The 25,813-nt window shown below is 40.7% G+C and overlaps 3 protein-coding genes across 3 annotated transcripts in view; all 3 read left to right on the top strand.

The window, feature by feature from the left end:
- The window catches only part of jakmip1 (janus kinase and microtubule interacting protein 1), a 25,188-nt gene extending 19,263 nt beyond the window's left edge, over positions 1 to 5,925 (top strand). Inside the window, 11 exon segments of the mRNA XM_044205842.1 lie at positions 715 to 816; positions 899 to 952; positions 1,058 to 1,123; positions 1,330 to 1,398; positions 1,624 to 1,701; positions 2,738 to 2,947; positions 4,157 to 4,222; positions 4,456 to 4,499; positions 4,589 to 4,664; positions 4,667 to 5,117; positions 5,717 to 5,925. Of these exon segments, the coding sequence (XP_044061777.1) occupies positions 715 to 816; positions 899 to 952; positions 1,058 to 1,123; positions 1,330 to 1,398; positions 1,624 to 1,701; positions 2,738 to 2,947; positions 4,157 to 4,222; positions 4,456 to 4,499; positions 4,589 to 4,664; positions 4,667 to 4,687 (786 nt within the window). The 3' untranslated portion in view covers positions 4,688 to 5,117; positions 5,717 to 5,925.
- LOC122880751 (trichohyalin-like) lies at positions 5,779 to 18,672 on the top strand. The gene is made up of 19 exons (XM_044206179.1): positions 5,779 to 5,782; positions 5,865 to 5,925; positions 6,274 to 6,400; positions 6,918 to 7,805; positions 8,911 to 9,417; positions 9,534 to 10,964; positions 11,071 to 11,157; positions 11,508 to 11,663; positions 11,936 to 12,052; positions 12,475 to 12,597; positions 12,736 to 12,792; positions 12,973 to 13,506; positions 14,086 to 14,325; positions 14,429 to 15,185; positions 16,434 to 16,627; positions 16,729 to 16,782; positions 16,886 to 17,060; positions 17,152 to 17,217; positions 17,481 to 18,672. The coding sequence occupies exons 1-17, from the start codon at positions 5,779 to 5,781 to the stop codon at positions 17,024 to 17,026; spliced, it is 5,478 nt and encodes a 1,825-aa protein (XP_044062114.1). The 3' UTR covers positions 17,027 to 17,060; positions 17,152 to 17,217; positions 17,481 to 18,672.
- A 5,689-nt stretch (positions 18,673 to 24,361) lies between these two features.
- Positions 24,362 to 25,813, top strand: part of LOC122880566 (Kv channel-interacting protein 1) — a 45,517-nt gene continuing 44,065 nt past the window's right edge. Inside the window, exon 1 of the mRNA XM_044205837.1 lies at positions 24,362 to 24,651. Within this exon, the coding sequence (XP_044061772.1) occupies positions 24,564 to 24,651 (88 nt within the window). The 5' untranslated portion in view covers positions 24,362 to 24,563. The remainder of the gene's footprint in view (positions 24,652 to 25,813) is intronic.

Raw genomic sequence — 25,813 nt, forward strand, 5'->3', positions numbered from 1 at the left:
CCTTCTCTGAACTGGAATATTTTTTTAGTGAAAGAATTTTGTGCTAAGATGAATATAATTTTTAATTGAATAAAAATGTATTTAAGTTCATCATTCAATCCCATCTTTGTTCATTTTGTCTCTCATTTTTGCATGCATGTCCTACATTTTGTTTACATTTTCCACAAGAAAGTTTATGTCTGTGAAAGATTAACAGTGTAGTATAATTTGGGGATTTTTATTTTATCTTTTAAGTATTTTTTTAAATAATTAATATAATATGAATATTAAAGTTAGAAATATAGATATACCGAAAAAAGATAGGTTTATTGGAATATTAATTTAATCACCCATCACTGATATCAGTTGATATTGCATCTATTTAAATAGCAGTTATATATGAATGTAGACAGAGTAGCATCTGTTTGAGTTTCAGCATGTGTTTTCAAACTCCCTGTTGCTTTGGTTTGGCATGGATTGGTTTCCCATTTAATTCCATGGGTTTCCACCTCCCTCATTTTGGCGGATCCTGACCATGTTTTCAGTGTCATGTAAGTAAATCCCTCATTCACTCCCTTTTCACGCTCATTTACATTCTGTGTCTCACAGTGCACCACCACCAATGTTATGATGAACTATGACATTACTGTAGGAAACTGTAAAAATGTTAGTTTGGCTGATGTCATGATGTTTTTAGGGGTGTGTAAGTATTAATATGGTGTGTACTTTCTGTAGGAGAGGGAGCGCAGATCTCCTGCCCTCAATCTCCACATGTCTGCCTTCCCTGAGAACAGCAACAGTGCCCTGCAGATCTACTGCCACCAGGAGGGAGTCAAGGTGATGACACACACAAACCCAGACTATTTTTCTTTAAGACCACACACAGTGAATATGATGTCTGGTTTTGACCTCTGTGCAGGATGTGATCATTCCTGAGCTGATGAAGAAACTGGATATCCTGGGGGATAATGGGGTGAGTTCAAACACACTGTTGGATTACAATAAGATCTGGTATCTTTTTTAAATCTTGGGTATTCTTATAATTTCTGATAACTTTGTTCTGTTGTGTTTTCCGTAGAATCTCAGAAATGAGGAGCAGGTAGCGGTGATCCAGGCAGGGACAGTGATCTCACTGTGTGAAAAGGTGAGTGAGACTCCTCTCAGACATGCTGTGTTTTTACTGACACACAGTGGACACACATTACCTTAAATTATTAAACACTTAATTTATTCCCAACACAGCCGCTACATTTGAGTCACTTTTGTTAAGTTAAATATGGATATGGAATAGCTTCTGGGAAAGCATTAATCCCTCGCCTTTCCTCTTTCGTCCCAATCCCCCCCGTACAGTGGTTGAAGCAGATAGATAGCACAGAAGTCGCCCTCACACAGAAGATGATCGACCTGGAAAATGACAAGGTGAAAAATCTATTTACCATTAAAGTACACAATCTCCAAATGTTCTGACAGTGTAATTGGTGCAAATATAGTTGAATTTTCACTGTTATATACACAAAAGAAGTGTTTTATCTGCTTGTTTTCTTCTGCTGTTCTAATGTATTCTGATTCTACAGTATATACTGTACTCTACCATTCAGTTGTGATACCATTTCCTGTGTTATATATTCTCACATCTTGTTGCAGGAGCTGTTCAGTAAGCAGAAGGGATTCCTCGAGGAAGAGTTGGACTACAGGAAGCAGGCCTTGGACCAGGCCTACATGGTACGGAGCCTGGAAAAATATGATCTGTCCCTTTTATACAAAAGTTGGCCAAAGCCTCTATAATTGACAAAATGCACTCATTTATATTGATTACAGCATTAACCAAGGTTGTGTAAAAAGCATAATGGTTCATGATAACGTGATTCAGCAATGCAGGGGTGCAACATTGTCATTCCAGCATGACACATAAACACTTGGAACCCCATTAAACATCATGAATGTAACATGCTCCATGAAGGTAAAATTTGTCACATTGTGTTGGGATACTGCATCTTTTACCACTGAAGTCTAAATTCTGTGAACAATCTAAGCCACTGAATTGGCCGTGGTATTTGGCTTCTTGTTTATTGGCCTAATACTCTTTTATCTTATGAGAAGGCCAATCACCGATTTACGCTCTTAAATTGTAGAAATATATAATACTTTATTAATATCATGTCTAACTTGGTTCAAGTGGACAACTAGTGAAGTTGAAGACAAATTCTAGACAGAATGGGTCTAATAAGATTTTAATATTCGATTTTGTTAGCATGAATGATCTAAAAACATTCTCCCCTCCCACTGACTTAAATAGCCAGAAAACAGAACTTAGGTCACTTTCCATATAATTCTAACCATTTTATTTGGTCAGTTTTGGTGTTGGTTTGTGTTTATGGTCCCACTTTACATTATGTTGGTGAAAGCTTGGTTTTTACATGGTAACTTTGCTGGAACAGTCTGTAGGAGACTGAGAATATAACGCGGCTTGTGTTGTTAATATAATGAAGATACCATGTGAAGGTCAAGCCTAAGTAACCCCCAGTATAAAGTGGAACAGTGTTCCTCATATCTGCCATGGTCACAGTGGTGTGTGTATATGTGTGTGTGTTTGTGTGTGTATGTGTGTGTGTGTTTGTGTGCATATGTGTGTTTGTTTGTGTGCGTGCCTCCATGTGTGAGCTTGCGCATGCCTGTGTGTGTGTGTGTGTTTTTGCATGCGCATGTGCACGTCCACGTGTGTGTGTGTTTGTGTACCTGTATGTGGCTGGCTGTGCAGAGGATCGAGGAGCTGGAGGCCACGCTGTATAGCGCTCTGCAGCAGGAGCAGCCGGCATGCCGGGCGGTGGCCGAGTCCCTGACAGACAGGCAGAGGGAGGAGCTGAGGCTAGCCGTGGACAAGCTGCGGCGTCAGATTCTCCGGCAGAGCCGGCAGTTTGACAGTCAGATCTTACAGGAGCGCATGGAGCTCCTACAGCAGGCCCAGCAGGTAAGGCTTAAAACAAATTCGAGTCAGGTTACTGAGTCCTGCCCTCCCTCAATCTGACCCCTGGTCCCCGTCTGAAACGTCTGACCCCACCAGACCTCTGGTGCTTTGAAAAAGATGCAGTATCCCTGTGTGTGCAACCTGTAACTCTATCTGTAAGTGCATATGTAAAAGTGGAAGAGTGAAGGATGAGACAGAATGACTTTGTGGCTATGTGTGTGTGTGTGTGAGTGAGTGTGTGTCTATCATTGTGATCTGAATACCCCCCCACTGCTTCAATATCCCTCCACTCTGCAGCCCTCACTATAGTTTTACACCCATGACTCGTACAGTATCTATTATTCAATGAGTACATCAACAGCCACAGCACCTTCAACTTCCTTTGAATCAGTTGTACTGTAACTTACTAACATGGTTTTCCTAATCTCTAACCACAGAAGACTTAAAACACATTTTTAATCATGAAATATACTAATTATATACATTTATGGAAACTACTGATAGAAATAAAGGACAGTTTCTTGTGTACTTGACTTAATAGTTTTAGTAGGCCACAAAATATATGTCTGTTAGGCCTCGTCCATTTTATCTGTCATCAAATTCTGCATATCTTCTCACTTTAAAGTCCAGTAAAATAGTTTCTGAGAGTTGGGTTTTAGTTTACTCACTTTCTCAGTCCCCTGGCTGACTCAATGGTCTAGTACTGAAACAGCTTGTTTTTATTACCTCAGTGAATGCTTAAGGTGTGTTTGGTGTTTGTATTTTAGATTTAGAATGTCTGTCCAAGTGTATTTACCAATGAATTTGTATCCTCCTTTTTTAACCCTAAATACACTTCAAGATACTGCAGGTAGATAAAAGATTTTTCTTTGCAGACAAGAACACTAATATGTTATTTCACAGTCAATGAATAAGCTGCTCAGGTTTAAAGTCTCAAAGATGGAGTCACTTCCACTGTGAGCTGTTAAATCTGCTCTTCGGTTGCCATGGCAGCTCATTCTTACTCATCACAGCTACCATGGAGACAGAGGGCATGATGGGAAGGGGGAAGAGTATTTGGAGTATATACAGGAATAGTTGGATCATGGTCTTATTAACTGTTTAACAACTGTTCATTTTCTGTACAAATGCGGATGATTGTATGAGATAGGGTCTTAGTTTTATATTTTAACATATTTTGACCACCTAACCACGTCTGTCTTTGCCTTGCAGAGAATTAGAGAGCTGGAGGACAGGATTGACTTGCAAAAGAGACAAATAAAGGAAATAGAGGAAAAGGTACATATTCACATTTTATTTGTTTCTTTCTAAGAAAGCTTTCTGTCATGGCTGGTAAATGAAGGCAAAGATTGGCAAGAGAGAATGTGAGGGAGTTTACATCTACTGTACTGATGCTGTGTGTTATTTTATTAACTTCTTGACACTCTTTTTCTTCTCTCTCTCTTTTCACCTATTGATTAAACCCCTTGTGTTCCTTTAGTTTTTGTTCCTCTTTTTGTTTTTCTCTTTAGCATTTATTCTTTGGCCTTAATGAAACTGACCATGGACCCATCAGGTAGCGCCTTTATTCACTGTATCATATTAGCATTTAACACACTTATAGTGTTGATAGAAATGGCAATTTAAAAATGTTTCCTTTTTCTTAGGTGTTAAGGTGCTGTGGAGACAAGTGAGGACGAAACAAAACCTAATTGTTTTTTATGCATTTGTAGACAGCTCACAAAAACCCAATGGCCTTTTTGATAAATGTGCACTTTTTCAGAAGACCCTTACCTGGAATGCAAACATATTTGAAAATGTAATAACCAGATATATATGAGATTAAAGTGAGATTTATTTATAAATAACATTTACTATAGTGGTTCTTGGACCTGGAACATAAAACTTTAACTCCTCTGTGAGAAGCAAACACATGGATTTACTGAGAGAAAACTCTGAATCAGAGGAAACAATGGGAAAAAGGGAAACGGAGGGAGGAGAAGAAGCATGAAAGTACAGGGCTGAAGGAGGGGGTGAACACGCCAACTGGATATGGAGGATTCTGGCAAAGTCCAACTTCTGTGGCGTTTCTAAGGAAACAACAGTGCAACTAAGTTCACAGAGCAGAAGCTGAACTTACTGGAAGCTCGTCGCTGCATTTAGAAGATGAAACTACAATCGGAGAAAAGACCAGGTTATTATTTAAGTTTACCTTTGAGAATTTACTCCTTTGTACATGTATTACATATATACTAAACTTATGTATTCTTGCCTGTATCTAGTTATGCATTAGCCAAACTTGTTTGCTGGCTTGGCTTGAAGGATAGATTCACATTTTTTCATTTTTTGTCTTAAAGTAATAGTCAGGTACCCGTATCTCTTAACAGTGAGTATTACAGCGACCAAAAACTTTCATTGCAGATACGGGCATGTGAGTGTTGTTTTAAGACAAAAACATGAAAAAATGTCCTTAATATCCTTTACGTTTTTGGGATTGAAGGATTCCTGAAATGTGGTAGGAGGTGCAGGAGGGGACAGGATGATTAGGAGGCGAGGTAACCTGAGAGATACCTGTGCTCGACAACTTGCTACCAAGCTGTTGACATGGTGAATAATAGATGACTGTATTTTGTGCTTTTGTGTCTCTATTTATCTGTTTTATGTGTTTATGATGGACATGTAGATAAGAAAAAAAACAAGAATCGCAGAGATGTGTAGAGAAGATGTGTAACAATTTTCCTTTTCTTTGTCCTGAACTGAATAAGTCTGACACCATCAGTTACTGTGCCACAGGTAAAACTCACCCAGTGGGCACAGGCTAGCCAATGGAGGATCACATGACCTCATCAGACATAATGGGTACCCGAAGGAGATCTGTTACCATGGTAACAGACTTAATGGGAACTAACTTGGACTTAAATCTGCGGGTTCTGTGTAACAGTGAAGGTCCTGGAGCAGAATGAAGTTTCAACCCTCCAGTCTGACAGCTACCTGAGGAACAGGTGAGAGACTGGGGGAGAGGGGATCCAGTGACACACACACATACACACACCTGCTACTATATACTCAATTTTGGCCATGTGATATCACATATCACACGCACCTGACTGCACTGCACACTTGCATGTGAGCACTCTGCTGCTAACATCTACCCTGGATTTACTCTCAATAGGAGATTTTATTTGCGTGTTTTCAACTTTTCTCGCATTGGAAGGTAAAAACTGAATCAAATTTGTAGATTTTTAGATCTAATTAACAGAGGAAGCTATTAAACCTGTGCAAATGTGTGTGAAGTTAATAAGATGATGTAATGTGAGTGTGTCTGTGTTGTTTTGTGGCTTTACGATCAGAGAGTCAGAGAGGAGCCTGCTGCTACAGCTCTATCAGCTAGCCTCTGCCTCCCACCTCCCCATCATGCAACACTCCCAGAGGCTGGACCAGAGACTCCACATGCTCAGGGAGGAGGTCAGGACCATGGTGAGTGCTTGGGATCTCTCAATGCATTAATAAGCATGGATGTAAAACATGAAGTCTATAATGGATGTGTTAGTCTTGCAGGTTGACTTTAGTCACACAGGTATTATCACCTAGTTCGAGAATAAATGTTTGTTCTGTGTAGAAGGGATACACAAACTAATGGATAAGGACATTAACTCTGACGTAACTTAATTAAACAACTTAGTATGTTTCACAACTGTAGCAATGCTTGTGTTTGTGATGTCTCAGTATTTATGTTATTATGTCTACGTCATCTCGATTTTTCTTGCCTGGTCTTAATATGTGCTTTAAAATTAGCAAGAAGTGACACAAAGTTAGTGTTAGTGTAGCTCAGGAGACCACTTAGCCACTAGGGTTTAAATATGTTGTCAAACAAGCTTTGCAGTGTGTTGGGATAACTTAGGAGTTGGTTTTGAGACTCCACTGTGGTATCTCTCTCTTTAATATTTTCTCTCTGTCTCTCTCTTTTTCTCTTTCCCTCCTCTCTCCTGCCCAGACTCAAGAGAAGGAGCGAGGGGAGTGGATTTGGAGGGATCGACTGCAGCGCTGTCAGAGGCAGCTGAAGGCCAAAGAAGAGGAGATGAGTCGCCAGTCCCAGTACTTTGAGAACTTTAAAGCCCAACTCCAACACAAGCTCAGCCTGGCCCGGGACAGAGAGCAGAGCCTACAGAACCGGATCTACACTTTAGAGAAGCAGCTACTGGACATGACTGTGACTGCCGCCACTGGCATGGCAACGATCAGTGCAGTCAGAATCACTGCCGGGACTGTGACACACCGGGAAGAACAAGAGAGGCTACTTTCCATGAGAGGAGAGGGTGAAGGAGAAGAGGAGAGAAAGGAGGAGAGGAGGAGGCAATGGCAGCCAAGTATGGGAATTGAGAGAGAAGGGGGGCGAGAGGGTGATGAGGGAAAGACAGAGAAAGAGATACAAGGGGGAAGAGTCAAAGACACAAAACAGAACTCAAATGAAGCACGGCTGCAAGGCTTCATCCTGAGCCTGCAGGAGGATCTCAGGGTGCTGCTGGAGAGAGAGGAGGATGGGATGACAGAGCAAAGGGGATTGATGGAGCAGCTCCAGAAGGCCCAGGAAAACAGCCACTTCCTGGGCTGCAAGGTGGAGGAGATGAAGGCAGAGGTGCACCTGCTGAAGTTGTCTGAAAGCTCCTTGATCAAGGAGGTTGAAGAGCTGAGAGAGGAGAACCACAGTCTACAGCAGATCCTTGGGGATGCAGCTAATCAAACACCCAGTCAGTCATCCACAGTCCCTGAGTCCACGTGCCCGGGTCCTGGGACCAGCTCGCCCAGCTGCAGTCCTGCTGCTTATCCTGTGCCCTCCCATACCACTGCCATGGGACATTCCTCAGTGGGGAGCTTGGGAGAGGTGCGTAAGACATCATTATTATTATTATAACCTTCTTCCCAAGTTCAGTATTTACTTGTGGGGTATCAAGAGTTAGCCAGTCCTGAGATCTCATCTGATGATCTTAAATTTTAAAAGAGACGTGATATACTGAGGCAGCTTTAGTAGGAGACATTTATAAACAAAAATGCTGGTGTGTAACTCTCTTCTGGTTGCTAGTGAGGAGCTGCTTTTTCATACACAGTGATGGCTACAATATTTATCTCCTGTAATGAAATGCAGGGCACCGAGGTAAACTGCATCAAGTTGTTTTAAGGTGGAATGAGCAGTGTGAGAGTACAGGATATCTCACTAGCACAAGTCAAGAACAGACATGATGGTCACAATAGTTTTCCTGTCCGCAATTTATATACATGCTCTGTTACGATGATACAACACATTTTCTATCTTCAGATTCTGTGCCAGTCATTCCACATGTGGTTTACATGTGCCAAAGTAGCCAAATTCCCACCTCTTTATAATATTGAACAACTTCAGTGCCATTATGTGTATGAATGCCAGGGATATGTTTTATGGATTCTTGAGAATAAAACACTTACGAGGATCATTAGTGCCCTACACATGTTTGAAAAGTGACAAATTCCTGCATTCCTATTTTACAACTCTTGATAAAACACAGTTAAGATCAACTGATCGATCTGGGACTAATTATTAATTTGAATGTAGTCAGTTGTTTTCTGTGATTAATTTTCACCAGTTTTTCACTGTAGACAGGCCAAATATTGCTGGTAAAAATAACTTAAGGATCAATAAATATTCAATCCGGTGTTATTTTTGGTTTAATGTTGTAAAATCCCTCTTGTTATTTCATGAGAAGGTATTACAGCATAAAAAGGGCAAATGCTCCTGAAGAGTGAAAGCTCTGTTGATAGGATTTAGAGTGTTACATAACCACCTCCCCTATTGTAAAGGCTTATACTATAAGTGTATCTAAATGTCAGTATTTCACTATAGCTGATGGAGACATGAATTGGGATTATGATATATTATTAAGTAAATAATTACATAAATTGATTAAAATAAAATTATTCTAAACTTTTGTCCCACAACTGTGATCCCTGTGTAGGTCTATCTGACATCGAATGAGGAAATAGGCCAGCCTCACTCATCTGCAGTTCCACCTGTTCACCACCAGGCCACAGCAGAGAGCACGCAGAACAATACAGAGGAGCACTCTTTATCTGCCAAATCTGAAACTCCACCTAAAAATTATCCTCTGAACCTCTTTCGCCACCTTGGCTCCAAAACCAACCCCAGCCTCCAGTTCCTTTCCTTGTCCACAGAGACACTAGATGAGTTTAAACTGGGGGCCTGGTGCTCCAGAAGGATCCTTAACCTGGAGGTAAGCCCCAGTGAGGAATCTGATGCCCTGAGGGAAGCCTACAGGAGCTTGGGGCTGGGGGAGGATCTTGAAGCACTTCAAGAACAACGGGACCGCCTGGAGGTCGCCCTGCAGCACACACAGGGACAGCTGCAGATGATGGCTCAGGAGAATACTCAATTGAAATTACAACTCAGTAAAGAGGCAGAGGAACAAGAAGCCGAGGCAGAGCAGGGACTTTCAAGAGAAAAGGTATGTCGCAGGGTTTACTGTATTCCCAAATGTTTTATACAGCTGAATTTACCAACTTTCAATTACAAACTTTTCCAGGATATCACTCATCAAATTCTACCTCTTTGTATACTCAGATTAGCATACTACCCACCAGTGATGGAAAAGATGATCTTGTCCAGGCCTTGAATCGGGAGAACCGGGCCTTGGTGGACCGGATCCAGGAGCTTCTGGCTCACATTGAGCTCAGAGAAGAGGAGATCAAGAGGGAGGAAACACAGCTGAGGGAGCATATCTCCAAGCTAGAGGCGGACGGAGTCAGGCTGGAGCAGGAGAACCAGGAACAAGGGTGTTTGATTACAGAACTCACCAAGAAGACTGAGGATGATCTCAATACCATCATGGAGCTGCAGCACAGGTTAGAGGAGAGCGAACAGCATATGGAGGAATCACAGGTTGACAAGGAACTGTGTGGATCTCAGTTGCAAAGTGAATATGCAGCTGCAATATCAGGAAGTTGTCAACAGAACAACCTCAAAGAATGTGTGGACGGTCTGGTGAAGAGTGTGCTAAAAGGGGAAGAACCACAGTTGATGTCCAGTCAACAACCAGACGATTCGACTACAGCTTCAGCACCTGGATTTCAACATAATAATCACTATGATCCATTGCAGAACAGCCTACAAAGCAGTCTGCATGTTATTTCGCTGACTGATCAAGTAGGCCAGCTGACCAAGTCTGTCCAGAGCCTCAAAACAGAACAAGAGGAACTGTCGGTTGACATAAATTCTCTCAGAGAGCAGCAGAGAGAAGTAGCTCTGTTGGTCCAAACACAGACAGAAGTGAAACAGCAGTTAACTCGGACAGTTTGGGGACTGAAGGAGGAGAAAGACAGCCTCTCTCAATCTCTGGCTGGTCTCAAACAAGAGAGAGAGCAGCTTACCAGGACAGTCTGTGGGCTGAAAGATGAGAGAGACCAGTTTGTAAGGTCTATGAGTAGCCTGAAAGAGGAGAAAGGACAGCTAACTGAGTCTTTATCTGCTCTCGAAGGAGAAAAAGAGAAACTGTTAGAATCTCTCTCAAGTGGAAAAGAGGAGAGAGATCAAATTATGCAGTCTCTACAAAGTTTACAGACAGAGAGTGACCAGTTAAGCCAGGCAGTGCTCTATTTGAAACAGGAGAGAGACGAACTAAGCAATTCCCTTAAGTGTCTGAAGGAACAGAGAGACAAGGAACAACCATCGTACACTTTACATGAAGACCGTGGTAAGTTAATAAAATCAGTTAGCAGTTTGAGAGAAGAAAAAGAAAGAACTGAACATTCAATCAGTTGTTTGAAACAGGACGAAAAGCAGATAAAGCTATTACTTCAGGGCCTAAGAGAGGAAAGAGACAGCCTCAAAACTGCTCTCCCCAGCCAAACACAAACAGAGGGGAGGAATCAGAATTGGCATCTGCTGAATCCAAACAGTGCTGTTACGACAAAGAAGACTGAGACTCTTGTTGGGTTAGGAGAATATGCTACACAAAGATGTCAGACTGATGACCACAGAGGAAACTCTCTACAGGTATTAAGAATGGTCAATTTAAACATCCTGTAAGCATCATGGCTCATCATGTATCATTATGTTTGATTACTGTATACTTATACAACATGGTTTTGATGGAAAACAGGAGCAAAGTGATCTGATGAGAGAGACTGAAGCTTTGGGAGCAGAACTAAAGAGGTCACAAAACGAACTGGACAAGAGCCATGCATATGTGAGATTACACAACTTCCCCTTTCTTCATTAACATCAGTGGACATTTGTTGTGATAGAAGATAAGATTAACTTTAGACATTCTGTTGATTAAACTAAATAATAGTAGAACTCAGAACTGAATGATGGTAGAGGTATGGCAGATTACAATACAATAAATGTTGGGTTTTTAATTATAATTTTCACTGCATATAGTTTGTTAATTTTAATCTGAAAGAGCAAGATGACACAGCATCCTCATCATGCTAATACTGTACAGAACCCTACTGGCTTGGTATTTGGATTTTTAGAAAAGGTTTTTGGAGATTTCACAAATGTATATGTTTATGTTTACATTTGTGGCATGTTCAGACCAAGATGTTGCACAGTGAATTGTGTCAATCAGAAGCCAGGAGGGAGGAGGCCGAGAGAAAAGCAGCCCAAGCAGCTGACGAGGTGATGAGGGTGACAGACGTTGCCAATCAGATGGAAGAAACCAAAAAGGAAAATGACAGCCTCATAACCCAGGTATTTAGACAACCCAGGTATTTTTACAAAAATGCTATAAAATTTCAACATTGTGCCAAAATCTTGTCTTGTCTGATCCACCATTGCCCTTTGGTCTGCTTATTAACTACAGTACATATAAAGTTCAGAAAAACTCAACATGCACACATTAAATACAGTCACTGTTTTCAATAACTTTGCCTCCAAACCCAAATAAAGATGTGGTCTATCTGTTATCTGTGTCTATCTAATATTTATCTGTTAGACCTAACAAGTTTTTGTGTTTGCCGAAGGTGAAGGAGCTGCAGAGTAAACTGGCAGGCCTGGTCACGGAGAAGACTGATGCTCTGTCACTAAAGGCAGAAATAGATGAGCAATACAACATCCTTACAGCTCAGCTCAAAGCTAAGGTAAGAATCAACTGTTCTAGCTAATTAACTATTAATTAACTAACAAATCTAACTTTTTAATACTTGAATCTGAACAAAGACTATGTAAAACGTGTGGCACAAAAACTGCTCCAATGTGTTCCTCCTTTCTGATAAAAATGCAAAGAAAAGTCTCTGGAAACCTCAATTTCATCTTCAAAATCAACCCATCAAGACTGGATTTTGAATCAGCAGACATTTAAGTCCACGGAAGTGTTGAGGCTTCATCTGAAGTTAAAACATATACCACATGTGCACAAAAATGTAAATACATAAAAAATGAGAAACAGCAACATCATGAGGCAGTTCTCATCATATATCTGTTCCTGTGTGTGTGTGTGTGTGTGTGTGTTTGTGTGTGCGTGCATGTGTGTGTGTGTGTGTGTGTGTGTAAAACCTCACAGACGGTGGCTCTAGAGGAGTTAAACTCAGAGTATATCGCTCTAAAAGGAGGGCAGGGCAGCAAGGAGGATCTGAGCACTGTTCTCGTCTCACTCAGGACACGTTACAACGACATCAGAGCCAAGGTGGGTAACTAGTCAGCTGGCTTTGCCGTCCATGATAGTCAAAAGCACTTAGTTGTATGTTATGAGCTGATAAGTTTTTATCTGTATCTTATATATAGTAGTTTTCATGTGTTTAATTGTGTTTTGTTTGTACTGTAGTATGATGCACTCCTGAAAAAGAGGAGCCAGAAGGATCTGGATATAGCTCCTTTAAAGGTGAGGAAAGAGACATATAGCTTTTCATTCCTTCATTATTTGTTCCTTTATTATTGTATGCTTTATAGTGTAACACTTTACATTACTGACAACTTATTTACCCTGTATGACTGTCAAGTAACTATTGTCATGTGTCAATAGCAGTTGAGTTTGACTGACAGCTGTTTCGTCTAATAACAGGCCAAGCTGTCTTGCTTGGTGCTGAAGTGTCAGGAGAGGAACAGCTTGTTGGTTCAGATGATGAAGGCCATGCACAGACGAGGCTGTGTGGACTCCACACTCACACAGCAGGTTGAGCAGCTGCTCAGTGACGCTGCTCTGCAGGACTACGCTGCAGCATTCACACCAGGGAGCAACGTAAAGACCCGGGATTACAGTACTGGGTTTACACCAAGATTTATTTCAAAATTTCATGACTACACCAACGGATTCACACATGACCAGACCTGCTCTAGTATACCCCCACTTGTAAATCAGCAATACCAAAATGGACTCACATCTGAATCTGGAGTAAAAAGTGAAAAACACACATCTTTAGTTACCACTGAATTCACAACAAATCGTCAAGACTGCAGTAGTAAAGTCACATCTGCACCAACTGGAACACTAAAGAAAAATGCCAACTCACCTGTGCAACGGCATGCCAGTGTCCAAGTAACACCATCACCTGTTGTTCGTTCACTGAAAGAGAGCTTGATCACCAATACAGCACAGGTGAGATGATACAAACACATTTATATTCAAATATGTATTCATTTTAAAAGCTTTTTTCTTTTTGAAATTACTTAGGCTTAAAGGTTTGTAGATGTAGCATTTTAACAGCAACAAACCATTACTGCATTCATTTTGTGAAATAATTCTCATAAATAAACAAGATGGGCAGCAGTTTCTGGCTTCTATAGTATATTTTCTTTTTGTGCTACCATGCCTGAATTGATTAAAAAGATGCTACGTTGCTTTACAGAACAGAAACATATTCATTTATGGTGTATTCTTTTAAGTTTTCACAAGACGATCACTTCCAAGATCTTGTTTGCAACTGACTTTATGGGAAATGCGGTCCTAATTAGAACACTGGCATTAAAGGATAGGTTCAAGCATGTCTTAAAACAGTCAGGTTTTGCTTGCTGTAATCATCCCCCTTGTGAACCTGTCCTTTAAGTAATATACCAGTGTGAGATAGAAGCTGCCAGTTGTCGCAGCCACTGTGTCATTTGTTTATTGTAACCTTAACAAGTTATCACAGTTAATTTGACATCAATATATCAGTGTTTTTTCTCAATCCCACCACAGCTCTCTCCCTCTGCTAGTGGACCAGTTCAAGCAACCAGTGGACCCGAGAAACTTGGACTTCATCATCCAGACATGAAAGGGAAGTCCTTCCCAGATCCGGCCAGTTCGACTGGATCCTCACTGAGTCCCGCTCCTCCCTCCTCTAGCACACGTGTGAGTCGGAGCAGGAGGCTGAGTAGTCCTGAGAAGATCATCAACCTACATGAGCAACTGCAGAAGACTCTAATGAGCAGCTATCAGGTGCACTGAAGCTTTCTGAACATGCAGCATTACATACAATCAAAAATCTAGCCAAATATTATGTTACTATATCTCTAATAAATGTGTTTCTCTTCATTTCAAGGCTCCTGTGAGCAGAGGAAGAGGACAGCAACCCAGGAAAAGTCTCTCTTGTTCAGCTCCTGCAGACCTGAAACCAGCCTCTCAGACAAAGACGCAGAGCCTCAGTTTCGATACGCCACATACCAACTCTCTCCCAGTCACCACTGATTCGAGCCCAGCTAAGCACACTCCAGCAGTGACAACCACACCTGTTGCCACTAATAAGTCAACAACACTTTTTAATGCAGTCGCCTCTAGATCTGCTAATGTTACATTCAGTCCCAACATGTTTACTAACCATCACTTTAAAGCAGACATATCTAAAACAACAGCATCTGCTCTTTCTAGCTCTTCTGACTTTACTTTTGCCACTATGGCACCTGGCAAATCCACCTCAAGCAGTGCTGCTAATGTAACAATATCCCCAAAACTGACAAAGAAAACCACTGCTAACCCTGATGTATCTGATGCTAAACATACGGCTTCTACTCCTTTAACCCTGAGGACCACTACCTTTGACTCTGATGTCTTAATATGTTCAGACACGAATCCAAAAACCACTGCCTCAGACACAACTGCCCCTAGCATATCAACCGCCCCTGAGGCTAATCATTTTAACATGCCTTCTAAAATGGATGGTGCTGCCCCTGCATATGACGGACTTGTATTTGCTGCATCCTGCACTCAGTCTGCTCATCGCTCTCCTGAGAGATCCAACAAGTCTGCCAGAAAGTCCACAGCTGCTCTAGAAAAGACCAAGACAGCAAGACCCAAACCAGGTAACATACATATTTAATATTTGAGATTTTTTACACAAAGGCAAAACACACCATTGCTAAAAGTCCTGGGGCCTCATTTATAAATGTGTTCTTAGATTTATACTTGAACTTAGTCTTAAAGATAATTTCCAACTGTGTGCTTATGTTCGATTTATAAAAGATATTGAGCATAAAAAACCTTGCTTACGCAGGTTCTAAGCACTTAAGCACCTGTGATCTATAAATCTCAAATTAACTTAAAATTGACGGCACCTGCCTTACAATCAGCGATTTCCGCTTATATGATGCTAGCACAAATGAGGGTTTAGTCAGAAATAGCCATGGACCAAAACAGAAAAGCAAACTTTTTGGAAGACAAGATCACAGCGATGGTAGAGGAGTTTTAAGCCAGGCAACACATATTATTTGGTGGACTAAATAGTGGGTTGACACACTATTTATAGAACATTGCATCCTGTTTTTAATTCAAAACACCTTGCATCTGGCAATTCATTCCTTGCACCTTTAATTGATAATTCTTATAACATTGTTCATAAAGCTAATGCAAAGTTCACCACAGGCTTGGGCGCATATGCGTCCCAAACTGCAATACCCCTATATAACCAGCATGAAAATCACTTAAGTCAAGTCTAGACTTTGCTTAGAGATAAGATCATTTCCACGTCAAAGTAAGGTTTTATAAATAACTACTTATACATGGATTTCTGCGTAAGTCACACTTAAGATCAAAATTGATGTAAGTTCATTTAATAAATGAGGCCCCTGGTAGAAGAAATTAATTTTTTTATAAAAAGTTAAAATGCCTTTATTGATTTGACAGTAAAACAGCATTTGCTAAAACTTTGCACAAGTACGTGTCATAGCTTCGGTGCATAATATTGCTGTTAATGATTGTAGAATATTACTTTTTGGTTGTAAACTGCTGCAGTGTGATTATACCCAGCCTAGATATGTGCCATTCTCTGTTTCTGTCTCTTGTATTAGAAATAATATGGTATAAAATGCCAGCACAAATTCTGGCAGTTTGATGTTGCCCTGTTTATTGCCCACATGACTATAAACCTTTACATTGCTTAAATTGCTTGGATTCGTAAGTTCAGTATGCAGTGAGTCCCGTTATGTTAATTTATTGTGATTTTAATTTTTAATTTTAAAGTTAAAAGGTGAATCATAAAAGTAACCTGCCATTTAACAAAGAAAAAAATAGATCAGTGTGCATTTAGGCTGTATTGTACCCTGTGTTTACAGCATTACAAGCATTGCTATGTACAAGCAAGATAGATAGATCTTTTTTTGTCCGCTCACCTCTGGAAGCTCCAGCCGAGGTTCGCTCTGTTGAGGTCATCAAAACAGTCGGCCAGAGCAGCCTCATGATTGGCTGGGAGAGGCCGCCACTTGACGAGCTGGGCTGCAGTAATGGCACATTTGTGTACGGATACAGGGTAGGCAGAACAAACAAGGCAGACTGACACATGGACTTTGATTTTGGAAGATTTATTTGTCTAGAAGCTTCTTGTACTTATTATTTCTTGTCACCTCTCAGGTGTTTGTAGATGGGGACTTCCACAAATCTGTCATGAGCTCAGCGTGCACCAAGGTATCAGTCTCTCCCCTGATGCTTAACAGCTGTGCATTATTGCATCCTGTTAGACTTAATAACAGCAATTCATGTACTGCATATTGGGTTTCTCTTTCCGCAGTGTATTCTGGAGAATGTCGACCTGAGAGTCCCAGTCCACATCAGTGTCCAAACACTGGGCTCTAATGGTCTCAGTTCAAACAGTGTCCACACCATGTACAGGACCTCAGTCAGAACAGACCACCACACCTCAGTGTCCTGACTACAGCAAATGTAATGGTGACATAGGTTAACAAGTAAGTCTTGTAATACTGTATTAGACACGCCGGTTAGCTCTATGTTTAATTGTTACTGCATCAAACGTATAAGTGTTTAATGTTTTATTAGTGTTTCTGTAGGATTATAGCAACTTCTTGGTGAAAACCTTCACCGCCAGTGGCCGAGGTTTGAATGGTAAGTTGTGTGCATCTTTGTGTTCTTGTGTTTCAGTCTACACAATATATATTATGGCTGACTGTTTTCATTTTGTCATGTATGTATGTTTTGTTTTGTTAGGTATGTGAAACAGTGTTAAAACTAATTTCAGATAAATATGACATTAAAGTCAAATCTAATCTAATGTAATTGAAAAAGGGGCTTAAAGATACTTACACTTGTGTGACAATCTACTTTTCCCTTCGTCCTGTGTGTCCTGTGTGTGTCTGTCCGCCCTACAGCCATCTATAGCTACAGCCCTCTGAGGGACTGTCCTAACCTCCACCTCAGCAGACAGCGAGGGACACGCCGTCACACTGCCTCAGGCTCAGTTAAAGCAATCAGAAAAACTCATCTCACGTTGTCATTACCCAGTCCTGTAACCGGCCCCTAAACCTCAAAACGATTAACTGAAGATGTCAAACAAAACACAATGTAAGATATCCTGCCTCTGCTCTGAGAGTTAATCTGCATGTGAGAGCAGATGAAGATTAGCTACATCCTTTTGGGAAGAACTTCCTATTTTAGAGTCCCGCCCACTGGATTCACCTCTTGAATGGCTAGGACGTTGTGACAGCCAGGTGAAGGGCCAGAGCGGCAGCCAATCAAACAGATCCTGACAAACTAATAAAAAGTGTTACTTCACTACAAACTATATGAAGCCAAGATCAATCACATAGTCAAAAGCTGCCTGTGACGCCAATATTTACTAACATTGTTCAACCAAGACAGAAAATGTTGGAGGGACGTCTGCATCTGCTGCACATTTTAACACTGTGTTAAACACTGAGAGATCAAGTGTCATATTGCTTCATCTGCCTCTCTGGACTCTGTGACATGGACAGCTGGCTAAAGGGACATTTCACTGTATGAAAAGCCTTTTTAAAGCAACACACACTGTATAATGTGCCGATGCAACATTGTACCCGAAGCTCATCTTACTTGATTTTTACACACAAAGCCAAATATGAGAAAAGATGATTCACTCCAAAGACTTATCTGTTTCCTTCTCCTCATAGGTCTACGGGATTACTTCAAACACAGAAGCCAGGTGTTATTTAAGTTCTGAAATTTGCACACAGTCATTATTGATGTCTAGAAGATGAAATTAAAAAAGAAGAGATTATCACTGATATTTTTTGTAGAGAATATTATAAAAATATGCCAATGTACCACATACTGTCTTTTTGTATGAGTGACACTTTGTTTTTCATACCTAATAGATGTTATGTTTGCACGCTCACATTGTTTTTTTGTTTTATACAATGTTCACAACACACTATATGATGTTCTTTTGCTACTTACTGTATGTACGGGTGTGGAGTGATCATGGTGCAGCAAAGGTATTTTTATAGCAGTAATTGAAAATATTGATTTACCATGGATTCCTTACGACTGTACAGAGAATAAATGTTTATATAATATTAACTGTCACTCCAGTGTCTGTGTGTGTGTATGTGAACTGAAGTCAAAACATCAGACCTGAGATTTGGTAATATGGATAATACATTGCTGTCCAGAGAAAACCATGTATCTCCAAATTTGGTGATTTTTCATTTTTCTGATAAACTGAAGGAAAACATTTAAAACCCATTCAGTTATCTGGAAAATGCATTGTCACCAAGCTGAAAATAAATACTTAGCTCAGGAAAAGTTGATGTTTTAGAGATACATGGTTTTCATAGGACAGCAAAAACAAATTTGTCTGATAATGAATTGTGAAACTCCTCTTAGCTTTACTCCTTTTTATTGAATCTTACCTGTTTATTCAACTTTAACACTTCCCATTAATTAACACTAGATGGCAGCCATTCATAGATTACTTTGTGTGTGTGTGTGTGTGTGTGTGTGTGTGTAACTCAATCACTACATCTGACATGTGCTTTCAGCAGAGATTTAGTGGAGTGGATGATACTGGCGTGCATACAAAGATGTGCTCAAGTAGCCTAAAACATCTTAGTGTCTGCTCTCCCATTCAATACAAACCAGGCACACCACCAAAAACTGAAGTGAGAGAGGAAGAAGCATCAGCAGCTTAAAAAAAAAAAAAAAAGCTTAATAATCACCTTCTGTGCTCAGCAGCTTTGGGAGCACCTCTGAGAATGTCATCGCTCATGCTCAGCAGAAAGAGTACCAGGTGGAGGAGGAAGAGAGTGTGTGTGTTGGTGTGGGGAGGTATAGATGTATGAGTTCAGAAGGAAGTACGCCTCAACTGTGAGCAAACATGTTAACCTTTTCTTCTGCTCTTCCTCTTTTCCTGTCTCTATTGCTCAGTACACTGTGTATGAACATCATGCAGACAGCAAAAAATTCTCATACTGCTGATGAGTTAAGGAAAGATTAGAGATATAAGCCCTAGTTTATCTACTCTGTGATTTTATTAAATTGATTACACTGTATATTAATCATAAAATGTTTACTAATTAATAGTTTTGTATTTTCTATCTGCCTTACAATAGTCCAAACCCTACATTAGTGAAAATTGCTCACTACAGAATACTGAAGTTTGCACCAGCCTTATTAAAACTGTGTCTGAGGCCTTTGAGCACATTGACACAAACATTGTCTGCAGTGAGATAACTTCTGTTATGAATTTGGCGCTATATATAAATAAAATGTAATTTAATTTAATTGAAAGTGCACAGTGCAGGTTTAGTTTGCATGCATCAAAAATTACATCACTTATTTATGCAAAAGAATGGGGCATATTATTGGATGTTTTATACATGTCATGTGCCTGTTGGGACTCATGTTTAGATGAACTGGTGGTCTGCTGTAGTCCTGCACTGCACCAACTAAAGAAGCTTCAATAAAAACTGCAGTGCAGCTGCTTGATGCAACCAGACCCTGAATCAGCCTAAAGACGCTCAGCTGGACCCGCAGGACTCTCATTACACTCTCCTGGGAGACTCACCTCCATTATTAACACACACTCCAACATATATGATGCACACGCCTCAGTACAGCAGCGTGGGTTTAACGTCTTCTTTACATAAGTTAATGACCTCTGTGTTAATTCATTTTCCGTGCCAGATGTTAATAATGCCAAGCTCAGCCCTGACTCCTCACATTGTAGGCCAACATGGGAGTTAGAGCGTGATGGAGGACAGGGGAGGAAAACAGGAGCTGTAGATAAAGAGAGGTGTGTATGCATGACTTGTCACAGGGGTGCCAATGACAGTGACAGCTGGGCTCAAGCTTCCTGCAGAAATATTCTGTTGTGACGTTTAAAGACACTTCTGGAGCTTTCTCTATGTGTGTGTGTGTGTGTGTATGTGGCTGAGAGTGTATCAGCACTGCAGGGGATATCGCCTTCTTGCAGGAGTGTGTGCAGACAGACATGTCATCAGCAGGGTGGCTCGGTGGGTGGGTGGGGGGTAGGGGGGGGTTGCTTGCTGGAAAAGGAGCTGCAGATGAGAAAGAGGAGAGGAGGGATGGCGTGTTGAGGTTTTAATTTCACCCACAGGGGACGTTGTCACTCCATCACTGGCACTGACACCTTGAGAGTCCTGGGGCTTAAGTTGGGTGGCGGTCTGGAGTCGACTTCCAGACCTCCAGGGCTACGCTTGCTGCTCACACCCAGAGATGAGCTCTAAAAGTGGGTTTCTCCCGCTGCTGTGTCTGGGCAGATGGGTCTTGATGCTGGAAGGTTGTTGTGTTTTGATTTGTTGTGTTGAGTTTGTCATACAGCAGTGTTGTGGTTGTGTTACTATCCCTGCTGAGTTTGTGTGTGTTACTACAGGCATGTGTGTGCTGGAGCTTGCATAGATATTGTCATATTATGCAAACACGTTCATACATGCTAAAAATGTCATCACATGAAAATAACCAGCTGCTGAGCGGTTATGCTTTTTGTATGTGTACCAATTTGGCATTTTGTATCCCGTCTTTCTCTGCTCAGTGTTGTGATGCCTCTTTTATTCTCACCATCTCTGTCTGTTGTTGTGACCGTATCAGTCCATCTCAGTGCCTCAGTGTTATATTTAGAGGCAAAGCACTATCAGGGCTCACAGCTGGCCGCCTGTGATTCAATTCTGACAGATCTACAGCTTTCAAAGCAATCTCCTCTCTTTTTGTCTCGCTCATTTTTCTACCAATCTCCACCACCTCTCTCTTTTTCTCTCACCCCCCTCATCGTCCTCTCTTTTCTTTCACTCCACTCCTTCCATCTCTTTTTCTTTCCTCTTTTTTTATTATATTACTTTCACCTTCATACTTCAAGCCAATCTCAGTTCTTTTTTCTCACTTTTCTTCCTTGTTTGTATTGTTTCTTTATACACCTTAATCTCCCTATTTCAACTCTTTCATACAATCCTCATTTTCTCCTTTCATCTTTAACATTCTCTCACCCAAGTAGTTTATATTACTGCCTTTTTTCTCTTTTCCTTTAGCTTTTTCTTTGCAAGTTTACCCTTTTTTCAGTTCAATTTGAAGTGCTTTATTGCTGTTCTGCATCATGAAACTCTTTCTCTCTTTCAGCTCCTCTTCTCTCCTCCACTCTAGTTCCCTTTCAATTTTCTCCACATCTTTATCATCCACACTGCCAATCAGGTACGCTCTTTCCCACCAGGCAGAGAAACGAGAGCTTCATCACTTTGAGAAAATCCATGTTGAAACAAACATCAAACAACGCAACTTCTAATTTGGGAAGAGACAAGCAATTAGCTGCTATTACATCCTCGAATCTGTGCGCAAAGGCAACCCTAATCTCATTAATCATGAACAATGGGGGCGGTAATAGAGAAGCATGTTTATGCAAATTCCCCCACACAGTAATCTTCTTCATGCTTAATAGCCAAAACAGTGGTGGCGCCTCAGAAAACAATCCTCCCCCTTCTTTTTCTCCCCTCAACTGTTTGACTTGCTTTTATTTTCCCCACCTCAAGTTGTTTCCTTTATCCCACTTTCCTCTGCGTTCATGAAGTGTGAACAAGAACATTCAGAGTCTGTGGGAAAGTATTGATCCCAGTCCCTGTCGAACCTTTCAGTTTGATAGCAAATCACCCTGTAGACTGTATGGGACTTTGAGTTTTACATCCCACCTCCTCTTAGCAGACTCCACAGCTCATTCCCCTTCTCCTCCATCAATTCTCTCTATTCCTTGTGGTTTTTATGCCTTTGATTTGCATTTTTATTGTTTCATTGCTTGCCTCTCTCTCTTTTCCCTCCATAGTGTCTGTTTACGTCTTTTTCTTCATTTCTCCTCCTCTTTGCCATTATTGCTGTTTTTTTCTGTATCTTGCGTTCTAGCCCTCAGTCCAGTAACCATATGTGATTCAGGACTAAATATAGCCCAGAAGGACATTATAAGATTATGTCCCTGCATTCTCTTTTTACTTCCTTCTCTCTCATGTGCTCCTCTTTCTTTTCCATCTTTTCTTCTCCCTTTTGGTCTTGAGTTATGTAAGTTTCAGATAATTGCGCAGTGTAAAGCCTGGTCAGGATAAATCAAGGGCCTGGGAAAGGTCAACAGCATGTCATCCATTACAAGATTGGTCATACTCACACAAAATATTATTATAGAACAGTTCTTGGTTGGAAAAAAAATATTGTTTTACTATTTACACACACAAATACAACAGAAAATGTAAGAAATTATACTATAATACAGTCTATTTACATGTAAACTGATTTTATCATTAACTCGTTTTTGTGCCTTTTTCATTGAAAGTCTAAGAATTAAGAATTCAAAGTTTTAAACAATTCATTCAAAACTAATTTTGATGGTCTAAAGACATATGCACCATCAACTGGTTTCTCAATTTGTCTCTACATTATATATAAATAAATTTACGTTACTATAAATCAAACATGCTCAGTGTAGTCACCAATATGAGTGAATGACAGACTCCAGAGGGTTAAAGCAAAAATAATCCAATAGTATGATATATATAATCCAATAGTATGATATATATATATATAAATGTATCACTATGAAAGGTCCCATTCTGCTTACTGGGAATCAAGTATACTTTGATTATATTATTTTATATCTCATAATACTTCTGCACTTTTACGTTTGAATTAAGGACGTTTACTTGTCTAGTAATAAACTAGTATTTATACATTGTGATATTACTATTGTTACTTTAGTAAAGGATCTGAGTACTCCTCCCATATTTAATTACCTTTCTTTTCCTGGTCATTCTTTAAATATTAATATGATATTTCTTTATTTTTTCATTTTATATATGCAGCAGTCAGCTCATATTTGTATATTATGTGTCAAATGTTCCCTCACGTTTGAATCTTTTCCCCTGAAAAAAAAGATAAAAGTTAAAGAAAAAAGGAAGAAAGAACACAAATGACAAACAGAAGAGCACAGAAGAGGATAAACTGTGCAGTTACAAAACAACAACTAACATCATCACATTCATTAACTTAACAGTCATCACACTTGGAAGATATACTGTGGGCTATTAGTAAGGACATGTAGTCTCTGTTTCAAGCTATCTATATAGACAAGTATATCATATTTCTAACAATGGTGATTCCATTTTAAAAAGAATTGTTAAATTTGAGGTTTGCCAAGAAGAAATCATAAATAGACACACATCTCATTTTACCAACTGATGAAGTGCATTTATGTGTTATAAGGGCTGTGGGAGGGGTTAAAGGAGCAGTGTCCATATGTGTGTTTGCCTAGAGAGAGAAACAGAACGAGCTCAGTCTGTTTGCTCTGCATTGTGGGGAGCTGTCCATTGTCACTAGTGCTGAAAGTGGATTACTGCCTCCCAACTTGGGGGGGGGGTGAATTTGATAAGCAAAAGAAGAAGAGAGAGAAAATCAAGAAGAGCTCATGAGATTGCTTCATTACTGCATTACTGCAATCCCAGAGGCTGACTGCAGACAAACTTGGATTGTAAGAGCACCTCTAACAAGTTGTAGTTGTCTTACCTGGACACTGAGTTTATTTCTTTAAAACTTTATCTCTCTCTCTCTCTCTCTCTCTCTCTCTCTCTCTCTCTCACACACTCTCTCACTCAATACATGCACACCTCGCTCTCAAGCAGTCACTAATTTGGACACATTCAGAGGTGGGATGGAGGAGGGGCGGAGCGGGGGAGGGAAAAGCACGGGGAGATCACTGTTTCTTTTTTTCCCCTCCCTCCAGCTCAGCAGGACGAAAGGCGACACAGTAAGAAGAGTGCACTCCCCTCTGCTTCTTTCACTCTGTTGGATTCATACACTCTGCTAGAAGAAGTTGTATTGATTGCCACTTGGATCTGAGAGTGCTGCTACAGCTTCTGCTGCTGATTTGGACCTGGAAACCCCTGTCCTGCTCTGGCCCTGCTCAGCCCGCTGTGTCCCAGGTCACAGTCAGGATGACGGGGTGTGCCAAGCGCTGCAAACAGGGACTTGTCAAGTTTGCCTTGTCCCTGCACAAACTGGTCACTGGGACTCTCATCAAAGGTATGTAAGTGCTCAAATAAGTCTTTATTGTATTTGTGCAAGTGAAAATTTGTGTTTATATGTGTAAGGTCCTGTACATTCATTCATATAAGTGGCAAGCACTGAAATAAGTCCTATAATTGTGTGCATGCAGTGTGGCCACAAATTAGCATTAGTGTTACAAAAGCAGAAGTGAAAGTCAAACCTCATCTTTCATTTACTGTCCTCCGTCTCTTGTCTGTAGTTGACCTCGTTCTGCTCAGCATGTTCTCCAGAGGGAGGAGTGAAGGAGACAGAGATAAAGGGAGTAAGCAGCTAATAGAGAGGAGAAATAAAGTTGATACAGAGCAGAATGAGTGTGCGTGTGTGTGTGTGTGTGTGCGCTTGTGATGAATGTGAGTAATAAAACGTGTCGGTGTGGCAACAGGGGAAGAGGAGCCGTACACACATGACGCTGAGAGGAAGGGGAAGGTTTTACTATTGTGATTCATTAGTGGTTATTTGGTTTGTGTGTGTGTGTGCACGCGTGTGCGTCCATTTTTCGTGCCTGTATGTAAGAGTCCTGTGTTTTTATGTGTGCACGTAACATTACAATTCTGGTGCTTTTATTGTTGAAGCAGAGAAGCAGTGCAGGGAAATACGCACAAATCCATGCTTCAGAAACTGTATGCAGCACAGCAGCAGCCTGGAGGCACACACACACACACCCACACATGCACATTTACAGTATAATGCTTTTTGAGCCAATTGACATTTTGTCTGGAGGGATGGGAAACATCAAAGAAGTCAGTCACACACATACAGTAGATGCACAAAGACATGATGCACCCACCCACACACACACACACACACACACAACATCATGAATGCTTAGGTTTGGTTGTGTAACAAATTACTCCTTAGAAGAAAAACTGAAATATAGTCCAAAAAGGAAGCAGCAGTAAACGTGAACATGAGGTCTCTCTCTGTCACACACACAAAGAAGTAAAATACACACATGCCCACTTAAGAACACACACACATGCACACATATGTAAAAACACACATGGCACTAATACACAGCCATTAAAACAACCACACAGACAATACGGAAATGACCCGCAGGAGCAAGAGGTCTGGGTCTGCAAAACATCCAGACACCCAGACACCCACACACACATCTAGAAACACACAAATAAACGCA

The sequence above is a fragment of the Siniperca chuatsi genome, linkage group LG8, assembly GCF_020085105.1.
Source record: "Siniperca chuatsi isolate FFG_IHB_CAS linkage group LG8, ASM2008510v1, whole genome shotgun sequence".
Classification (NCBI taxonomy): Eukaryota; Metazoa; Chordata; class Actinopteri; order Centrarchiformes; family Sinipercidae; genus Siniperca; species Siniperca chuatsi.